The sequence below is a fragment of the Nannobrachium achirus genome (genome assembly GCF_963921795.1).
Source record: "Nannobrachium achirus genome assembly, chromosome: 4".
NCBI classification, from domain to species: Eukaryota; Metazoa; Chordata; class Actinopteri; order Myctophiformes; family Myctophidae; genus Nannobrachium; species Nannobrachium achirus.
In genome coordinates, this window is record NC_137813.1 from 40,948,010 (window position 1) to 40,959,185 (window position 11,176).

Here is an 11,176-nt window from a genome sequence, read left to right on the forward strand (position 1 = left end):
ATTAGGAGAAAATAAAAAATAAAATGTCGGCCTTCGTTCCATTTTGGGGGCTGGGCGGCCAACAAAGTAAATCGTCACTGTCGGGCAGAAACCTCGTATCTCCAAGTTTCAAATGTGTACATTTCATCATACAAGGCTGTCGCACAAAAGTAGTGAAAACAGCCGATCTACAAGCACACAACACCTCACGGTGCGAGGCGTTGTGTGCTTGTAGATCGGCTGTTTTCACTAGTTTAAATCATTTTTAAACTGGTTTTGGACAAGGTTTCCACCCGACAATGACGAAATATAACTCATGTAATTGGCCCACTGGCTTGTCACTTGTCATGATCTGAAATGGCAAATCTTTGAGTAGAAGCAGCGCTATAGAGAGAGATCTCTCTCTATAGCGTGCAATGAGGGCCTCTCCAACTCTTTTTCCCGGGCTGAATCAGGGACCCAGCATGTCCCTGCTACGCAGCACAGTAAAGCTGTTTGAAATTGTTACCACAGCAGCAGGTGGATTGTGTTAGCATGGATGTGTTGCCCTGGACACAACTGGATCGCACAGGCTGCCACAACAACAGCACAGGATATATGTGTCTGTTGTTATACATCACAGCCCTGCAGCAGAAATGTGATATATCACTGTGCACAATGATGACGTCACAGACACCACAAAGTCCAAACACAGCATTGATAAGTGAGCAGGACAACAGAGAGATCATTGAATAAGCACACATTCAACAAACAGCAGACAATGTGACCTTTTGCCGGGTGGACAGATAAGTGTGTGTGTGTGTGTGTGTGTGTGTGTGTGTGTGTGTGTGTGTGTGTGTGTGTGTGTGTGTGTGTGTGTGTGTGTGTGTGTGTGTGTGTGTCAGGGTTTTACTAGTGGGCGGGGGAACAGACATTAGGGGAGGCATTAGAGAGAGAGAGCGGGGGATATATGGGCTGTCTGGGAAGACTTAAGTGAAAAGGAGAGATTTGTCAACAGAGAAAGGGTTGGGTTATACCAGGGGATGGTGAGATAAAAAGGGGTTGAACACAACAGAAGAGAAGGTGGCTACTGGCTAGAGAGACAAGGCAAGCCCAGATCATATGTGGCTTGGTTGTGAGTGAGAAAGAGAAAGAGAAAGAGAGAGAGAGAGATAGGGAGTGAGGGAGTGCGGTTTTAATGAAAAAGTAAACTTGGAAAGCTCATCCGGAAGCCCATGACAGAGAGGGGGCAAGGGGAAGTGTGATAAGCAGCGTGGGAAATGACTGTGTAAATTGTTTGTCACTGTTGAATGCAGAGGCGGAGGTTGCACTGGGGCAAATATGAACGACAACAAGCAGCAGTATGTGTCGACCTTCAAGATGCACACGAACGGCAGCAAGCAGCAGCATGTGTCAACCTTCAGGATGGACATCAGGTCACCCAACGGCTCAGGAACCACCAGCCACATGAAGACCAGTGGACCCACCAATGACCTGGACACAGTTACAGATAAAGGTACTGTAAAGGGCAGTGTTTGGGTTTGAGCCGGCTGTGCAATGCATGCAGCATGCAGAGGTAATGTGGGTATATGAAGGGACAGATTTATGCATGACTGATCAAGGCAGTGAAAGAGGGAGTGTTTTCTTTGGAAATGGATCAGGTCATAAAACCTTTATCAGGAAAATCAGGTCAACATTGTAACAGCAAGTTGGAACACAAGATTTGACATGGCTGAGTTTACCATAACCACAAGTTGTGCAAGTGCAATTTACAATTACTATTTAGTAATTTCTTTTAGCAGACCAGTGTGACTCAAAAGTTATAAGATCGGAGATGGGATGGAGATGGGATACGTTTATTTTCTTACATTTCTTCCTGCTGATTATTCAGGCAGTAGAGTTTCATTACACTCTCAAACTTTGAGATGCTTACAGCCTTATATCCGGTCTTCTGTTTGTATATCCAGAGGTCTCAAATTGTTTGTTGCTGTTTAATATGCTTCTGAACTTTCACTTTCAGCTGTGCGTTCTACAACTTGTTTCAAGGTAGAATTCCATCTCCATTTACTGTTAAATTAATACTTACATGACATAGATGTTATGTTCTTTAATTGATTGATTGATTGTATACTTTATTAACACAAATGAAAACAGCAAGGCATTACACTTTTGAAAGTTTGTGTTATGGTCCTATGAACTAAATTATTTCAATGTGTTCATAAACAACTGTGTACCGTACTGTTATTATATATCTTAAAGGAGCTATAGTCAACTTTTTCATTGTAGGGCCGACACTTTGTTTACATCCTTTTGGCCATCGTCGGTCTGACAATGGCCAAAATGATTATTTTATCATTATTTTACGCTTTTTGTGGTCATTTTTGAATAGAAACACATATATGAAGCTTATTATTATTATTTTTTTTCGAAACATTATTTTTATTTTAGCATCCGTTTTTCAAGAAAAAGTTGACTATATCTCCTTTAACTTCCCTATTCTGGACAGGCCACAATAGGCAAACATTTGGCAAGGCATATGCAAACATTTGGGGAAAATAGCTAATCTACAAGCTTATGTTGGGACGCTTTGTGAACTTGTAGATTGCTTATTTTTGGCAAAGAGAATTGATGGTGATGGTCGGCACTCCTAGTACAGACCCCTGGGGTTCCCCGTTCAACAAAGTATAGAGGGTTTAAGGCTTTAAGTGGTTATACCTTAGTGGATTTGAACCAACTGTCTTGGTATGAGGAGGTGTGAGAATCCACTCCAGAGTGTGTTTGTCTGCGTGAAAAGGTGCAGTTGTTTGATTTATGAATCAGCCTCTTAGAAAACCTCCCTACAGGTTAAAGACCAGAAGGTCAGCTACACTGTCTGCCAACTGTCAACCTCAGACTGTAGAAGACAGTATTGTAAACACTGACCAAAGGTTGATGGTAAAATCATCCCTGTTGTTAGTTATATTTGAACGTAATGTTGGTCACTATTTCACACAAGCACTTTTGATCAGTTGTTTCAGTTTGCCTGCTAGTACTCAGCTCTAATCTCGCCTAGAGTCGCTACGTATACCTAGGCTGATTACACCTGACAGCATGTAAACAGAACTAGTTGCTTGGGCAGAACAAGGCTAAATAAAAGAGCCAACCAGAGAGTTCTACTCCCCTTTCAGACCATCCTCTGCTGTTTGAGGAGGCATGGTCGATTGAGAGATGCAACAACCCAGCACACATCGAACTACTACAAATGATTTTCGGCCATTGACATTAGGGCCAGACAGCCCAACGTCTGATTCGTGTGTAGCAGCCTTTAGTATAGATATTTTACCTTAGAATCACCTGCCATTGAATAGTTAATGATCAGACTGGGGGTCCCACTCAAGCAAGGTCAGCCTGTGCCAGCTGATAAGGTGCTGCTACATTTTAAAAAGTGTCCATGTCAGTAATCCCGATCTGCTTGTTTGGGAATACACACAGCTGTCAACTCTCCTGCATGGGCCCCTGCTACAGTAGGCCTACAGGTCTTGTTATTTTTTCTGCTCAGCCATGGATGTGGCATTGTGTGCAGTACACAGTAAAACCCTCATGATTAATCTAACTTAGAGAGTGTACAAATGTTCTATTACAAAATGGACCCATACAAATGGATACATTAGCACTGAGGATTTTACTCCTTTCTTCCTTGTAGGGACTTCTCTTTGGGGATCAAGGTAACCAGTTAATACATCATTTGTTGACATTGTCTTAACTGCAACTGAGCAGAACATAAAGTGAGGCTTAGTTATGTCTAAAGCTTGTGTGGTCTTGACTGAACAATGTGTGCTTTGGGATTTGAGGAGTCTGCTATCAATCAATATTCTCTATGTGATATGTTGCACGGTCATGGTCTCATATGGAGAGATAAAGACCAACTGTTTGCGATTATTAAAGGAGTAGTTCACCCCCAAAATGACTTTTTTTCTATTGATTACTCATGCCATGGAGAGTAGAGTTCAATAATATTTTTTGGTTTTTGTCACATTCCTAAGACAAAAATTTGATTTGAGTAAATTTACCCCCATTGATTCCGGATGGTGACCCGTTTCGAAACGGGTCACCATCCGGAATCAATGGGGGTAAATTTATTGTTATCACATTTTTGTCTTAGGAATGCGACAAAAAACTAAAAATATTATTGAACTCTACTCTGGCTCTCCGACCTCCTCGAGCCACATGTCCAGACTCGTTCCCTCAGGTGATACTGGCCTCCTCAAGGTCACCAGGGCCAAGCGCCGAACCTGGAGTGAAAGGGCCTTCTCTGTGGCTGCCCCCACCCTCTGGAATGAACTCCCCAAACGCATCAGAGACGCCTCCTCCCTCCCTACCTTCAAACCCGCCCTGACAACCAATTTGTTTACAATTGCCTTTCCCAGAAGACCTCCTATTAACTCTTTTTTTAATTGTTAGAGTGTTTTTATCTCTTAGTCTTTTCGCACTTTTCTATGTTAGTTTTTTTCCCTAATTAAGTTGTTGTTGTTACCTACCCTCTCCCCTAGCCCCCTCACACTTGTAAAGCGACCTTGGGACGGGGTACTCGCTATATACATTCCAGATATTATTATTATCGTTATTATTATCGTTATGAGATGTTGTTTTGTTAGGTGTTAAAACAGCACAGAGAGCACATGCATCACATGCAAATGTGGTTAACACATGAGTGCAGGGGAAGAACAGGAAGAGAAGGGAAGTTACAAGAATTGTTGTCAGTTGTGGTTTGTGATGGCTAGACAGAAACCCTTAGTATGCACATAGACAGAGGGTGCTGGGTTTTGGGCAGAACATCATTTTATAAAGATAAAATCCGCACACAATGTATTGTTTAGACTTCCGCAAAAGAAGTCTAAACTATAGCTCAGTGTGCAGGTTCTATCTATAAAAAAAGATCCTAAGGATGTCCTTGCTGACTGTGTGAGTGACTAAAGAACCGTGGTATTTCCGTCCCTGATTTGAAGTTAAGAACATTTCATGCCCGTGCAGCAATTGGTACAGTATGCACCAAAGTGTTAACGTCACAGGATTATAAGGAGAACAATGTCACAGTATATCATCACTGTTGGGTGGAAACCTTGTATGTCCAAAACTGCTACATTTCAGGAAGAGGAAATGGGGAAAAATAAGCTGTGTTTCACTGGATCCATTGAGGTTATTATTTAGTCATATGTGCTTGTGCATAATACTTTTTCATTGGTTACATTTTTATAAAACCCATAGAAAGACACTGTTGTTCCTATTTTGGGCATGTCATTATAGGTGAAACCCTTTAAAGGCGATACACCATGCATTTAAAAAGTATTTATGTCATATTGTGTATGTCCCAAAAACGTTTTTCAAAAGGTTTGAGGCTAAATTACCACTCCTGAATAGAGAGCCTCTCATTTTTGAATGGCTCTGAGCATTTTCAGCTGCAGTACCACCTTTGGCCTGAACTGCGCCACCCCCCCCCCAAATCTTTTTGACTTTTTTTTTTTTTTTTTTTGAAAAAAAATATATTTTTTCTTCAAAGACGGCCGTTTATGACGTCACAAACGGCAGCAAATCTGGACAGCCTGTTTTGAGAACCTGTGGGATGCTTTTAACCTCCACCTTCCCAAAACCAGAGAAAGACACAACGGTCTGAAATGGGACTTTGTGAGGATAGAAGGTGCTAGTGGGACCCCAAAAAAAGGTTTTAAAATAGGAAAAGTGAATTTTCATGGTGTATCACCTTTAACATTTACAAAGATCACATTGCGGCACATTGTGAACTTGTGGATCATCTATTTGGGCTATTTGTGCATGACACTGTCATATGATTGAGCACAAAATAAGGCATTAATGAAAAAACATAAAAAGATGAAAGATGGAGATACAAGGTTTCTGCCCAACAGTGACAATGAGAATGAAAAATATCGTCATTGTCGTGGTGGAAACCTCGTATCTCCAAGTTTCAAATGTGTATGTTTCTTTCGCAAAGCCCTGCTTCATCGCTCAAAAGTAGTGAAAACAGCAGATCTTCAAGCACACAACAACGCCTCGCAGTGCGAGGCGTTGTGTGCTTGTAGATCAGCTGTTTTCACTAGTTTAAATCATTTTTAAAATGATAAATGCAAAAGGAATGGTTTTGGACATACAAGGTTTCTACCCGACAACGACGATATGTTTGTTGCGACACGTTTCCCTCCCTCTCTGAACCCTCACCTTCTGCCCATCTCTTCTACAGGTTGTGACAGGCGGTCTCCTGCCAGGAGACTGGAGCCACCACTCTTCACACAGCCCATAGAAGACTGCTCAGTGGATGAAGGAAGTGACATCACCTTGCGTGGGGTTCTCACTGGGAGCCAGCCAATCAGAGTGTCATGGTTACACAACGGTGAGCCAGGGGGAAATGTACTAACATCACTCTCGGACCTTACTCTCAGTCATGTATGTTCTATATGATAACATGAAGACGTGGACACCAGGAAGAATAGTTTTCACTACGGTGATGACTAATAGGGATCCATAATAAACAATTAAATAAAATGAGTCCACTACACCTACTGTAAGGCCTGTGTTCTAGTTCTGGTTCACTTTATCTCATGCCCTGGCATTGATAAATTAAACAGGGCTATTCCACCACGTCATTTTATTGTCTACTCAGGCTTTTGTGAACACCCTAGACAGTTTTTAATTTGCTTGATTCAATATTTAGATATTTGATCTTCATTTGATCAGACACTCTCCATCCAGGGCCCATTCATAACCCATTATAACTTAAAACTCCATTTGATAGATCTTTTTTTCTGGTGACTAATTATTATTAATAAAAATAAATGAAAAAAGTTATCGAAAAAACACGGACAGCTCACGTAATAGGAGGGCAATATGAGTCACCAGAGAAAAAATATTTTTGATGAAACTATCGTGGTTAAAAAGTTTGAAGTTACTATGGGTTTGTATAGGAATGGGCCCTGGATGGGGAGGGTCTGATAAAATGAATATCAAATATCTAAATATTGAATCAAGCAAATTAAAAACTGTCCAGGGTGTTCACAAAAGCCTGATTAGACAATAAAATGACCAAAGAAAGTGGAATACCCCTTTAATTCACTCTCCAAAATGTTCTATATTTTGTTATCCAAGCATGACCCCACAAGATCCTCATTGATAAAACATTGTCCACAGGGGAGCTTTAACCTTGTCCTTACTCAGTCATAACAGCAAACATGATCTCAAGCGTGCTTGTTTGTGCCCGTATGCAGGTGATGTGGCCTGTTTCGGCAAGCCTTTCACAAGTGGCAGTGAAGTGAGCTTTGTGGTGAAGGAGTGCCTGCCAGAAGATGCAGGGGCCTATACCTGCTTAGCAGAGAATCGGGTGGGCAAAACATCCTGCTGTGCAGCTGTGTTTGTCAGAGGTGAGATAACGCACTGCACTGAAAACCCATTCAAAGAGACCTTTTCCATGCATTGTTGGTTTATGGATAAGGTGATTGTCTCAATTTCATATCATCGTTGTCGAGTCCAAGACTGTTTTTATCATTTTAAAAATGATTTAATCTAGTGAAAACAGCAGATCTACTGTGTGCTTGTAGATCGGCCGTTTTCACTACTTTTGTGCGACAGCCTTGTATGGTGAAGCGGGGCTTTAAAGGAGTCATCCTGACCAAAACACATATAGGGTTAAATCTGTCTTTTATCATACCCCTTTATACCTGCTTTAGTCGATTTTTTTCATAGCTGCCCCTTTTGCTAGATTTCGGCTGCCCCTGTTGCTAGATTTCGTGGGCCCTCTCATAACTAACAGAGTGTATAGCCTTTAAACTAGTGCGGTTATTTTTCAGCTTCAAAGTTAGTATTTTTTTATTGGATTGTGTTTACACAACGTCCTGAGACCAACCAAACCGCTGTTTTGACCTCACAGGCACCCTTACTTGTCAAACGGCTTCTGCTCTGCACCAGAGCAGGGAGAGGAGAGGCTAGAAAGGGAGGGGAGGGGAGGGGAGGGGTCGGTTTGACAAGTAAGGGTGCCTGTGAGGTCAAAACAGCGGTTTGGTTGGTCTCAGGACGTTGTGTAAACACAATCCAATAAAAAAATACTAACTTTGAAGCTGAAGAAATAACCGCACTAGTATAAAGGCTATACACTCTGTTAGTTATGAGAGGGCCCACGAAATCTAGCAACAGGGGCTGCCGAAATCTAGCAACAGGGGCAGCTATGAAAAAAATGGAATAAAGCAGGTATAAAGGGGTATGATAAAAGACAGATTTAACCCTATACACTGTATGTGTTTTGGTCTGGATGTCTCCTTTAATTGGTGAAATTTGGAGATACAAGATTTCTGCCTGACAGTGACGATATGCAATATAAAGATGTTTATTAGGAGGAAATGTTGCAACACACAGTCGACAACTGCCTGTTGTTCTGTACATAGATAGATCAGATAATACTGAGCTTCTTATAGACAGATTTCTGCACAAACGGGGCAGAAAGCAGTACTCTACAGCATAATCTGGAACAAATCTTTTTTGTTTGAGACTTGCACTTCAGGTCACGTGATCTGGTTCTAATCACACAACTGATTAGAGTCTAATCAGCTGTGCCCCCGAATGCGTGCACACCCAGTTATGTTTGTAAATAAGAAACATGTGTCAACATGCAACTGTTTTAACTTACTGTTGTCAACATAATGTCTTCGTTGTTGTTGTTATGCTATTTATACGTGTAATCTCTGCATGATCTCTCCAAGAATTTTAAATAAAGTTTGAATGAATGAATAGCTTAAAGGAGTAGTTCACCCCCAAAATAACTTATTTCTATTCATTACTCACGCCATGGAGACTTGAGTTTTGGTATTTGTCGCATTCCTAAGATAAAAACATTATTATAGTAAATGTACCCCCATTGATTCCGGATGGGGACCCAAATGGATTTGGGTAATGGGCACCCATCCGAAATCAATGGGGGTCAATTTATTGTTGTCAAATGATTGTCTTAGGAATGCGGCAAATAAATCTTTCTCCATGGCGTGAGTAATCAATAGACAAAAAGTCATTTCGGGGTGAACTACTCCTTTAAATGCTCCAGACAGCGATGTCATACGATCACTTCTCTAAGGCCTAACCACTTTAGCTGGTCTTTCAGTTCTGACAAACCCTGTAACCATGTTGGTTGTTTCTTCTCCTTTCTCCTTCCTGTTGACTATGTCCATGATAAAACCAATTCAGACTTTGAAACTATCCGTGGGGACCTGGGCACTACATCAAAGAAGACTCTGCCACTTTCCAACACCATCATGGAAAACGGAGGGCCACCGCTGTATCCCAGCACTGGAGGATCAAGTTCCCCAACATCCCCTTCACTTTCTAATAACCAGAGCCCTGGGGTAACGCCAACAGGTAATGGGATTGTTGTCAATCAACACAAATTACATGTTATTATAAACAACTTTGATCAGAGAGATCAGTAATCAATACATTACTCATAAACATATTAATTATATCAAAATGTCACTCCTCGCCAAAAACAGGACTAGGCCTACAATAGGAAACAGTTTGAATTTGCAGCAAGGTCATTTAACATTGAGGAAAACAAAAAGAAAAGAAAAAAAGTATCTTCTCATAAGCAAGCAATGACACAATTGCTCATCCTCCAAAACATTATTGGAATTTTCATACTGTTTCATACTGAATTTTCATACTATATCAGTCGACTTAGAATATCAATTTGTATCCCCAATTATTATATCATATTGGCTGGATAATATGTATAAGTGTATAATCAGACGTCCAGGAAGACAGGGCTACAGGAAGTTCCAGTTGGCTTGACAACAAATAGCCTTGCGCTTCCTCTCCTTTACCAGGATTTATCTCCTTGTGAGATGGAGATAGAACTGTTAACACAACTAGATCAGAGAGAGAGAGAGTAATCTTGGCTGACATTAAACGTCAGCAATGACTTTATCTGTTCCTGTAATTACCTTAACTTGCTGTTTGTGCAGCCGGTGCAAAACACTGAAGCATTTTAAATGAGCTGATCATGAAAGATAATAATAAAGATGTCTGTCTCCAACTCTCCATACAAGAGCGTGAAGCAGAGTGCTGCAGGGGTTATGCCTGATCTGCTATCTTCGGTGTCACACACCGAAGAAGATAGAAGATCTAATGGTTAAGGTTCTAAATGCATCAGCTCAGTGATGCATAATGTTAGTGATGATTACCTTCAGTTCACAGTTATGTGCAGAGTTGGGTCGTTTTGATACAAATTCATTTTCACTTCCTAAGTTCTGTCCTGTTGTTGTATTTAAGGTCCAGGCAGTACCTCTCTTCCCTTTACCATTGTTCCCCATGTAGTCGTCATGTTATCCCTTTCTTTCTTTTTGAAAGGAAGTACATTATTTCCAGTCTTGTACTGATTGGCTCTTATTAGGCCAATGAGGGATCGTACCAACATTGTTCTGCTTCCAAAACAATGCAGCTTTGATGTGCTTACACTGAGAGCTTTCATTCACATTGACTGCCATGTAAGGAAAGCAACAGCACAGCACAGTGCACCGCACGGTTAAAGCTAGACTGTTGGCAAGCTGATAGCCATAGAAAGAACACAGCTCCGCCTTCATCTACCCGCTGCCCACACAGACACATCCCTGATAGCTTTCACCTTTAAATTCACCTGCGTTCCATCTCTCTCCATAGAAGCCATTCCAAAGAAGAGAAAAAACTCAGCGACAGGTAAGAGGTCAACACTCATCTAGTTTTCTCCTCCATCCCTCACTTTCTCTGACAACTACTTAAGGGCTTGTTTCCTTCATTTTCGCTCTCTCTTATTGTTCTATTACATAGTTGCCGGTCTGAGTCTTATGTTTTGTCCTTATCTGTTAGACATGTCATTTCTGTGTTGCAACATTAGGCACTGATATCCTCAGTGCAACACTTTAATTGTTCTTCTTCAGCCTTTGCTTTTTCCTGTAAAATACGTAGTGTGTTGGGTCACTCTCAAAGTTAACCACCTGGATTTTACTTTGCAAAAGTGCTGGGCTGTAAAGCTATTTTGCTGTGATATTGAGGGACTTTGTTCTGGATCTAGACCACAAGAGTTGCTGAACTGGGTCAGTGAGGGTGTTCCATGACAGCGATAACAATACATGGAGTGCACATAATTGCTTCTGTGTCTTTTATTTGCAGAAGTGCAATAGAAGCTGGGTTACAGATTAATTTCTAAGTAAAGTGA

General features: G+C 41.2%; 1 protein-coding gene across 1 annotated transcript in view; it reads left to right on the forward strand.

Annotated features, from left to right (window-relative positions):
* Positions 1-930: 930 nt before the first annotated feature.
* mylk5 (myosin, light chain kinase 5) overlaps positions 931-11,176 on the forward strand; it is a 24,023-nt gene continuing 13,777 nt past the window's right edge. Inside the window, exons 1-5 of the mRNA XM_080724833.1 lie at positions 931-1,474; positions 6,191-6,340; positions 7,212-7,364; positions 9,175-9,345; positions 10,642-10,677. Coding sequence (XP_080580959.1) covers positions 1,300-1,474; positions 6,191-6,340; positions 7,212-7,364; positions 9,175-9,345; positions 10,642-10,677 — 685 coding nt within the window. The 5' untranslated portion in view covers positions 931-1,299. The remainder of the gene's footprint in view (positions 1,475-6,190; positions 6,341-7,211; positions 7,365-9,174; positions 9,346-10,641; positions 10,678-11,176) is intronic.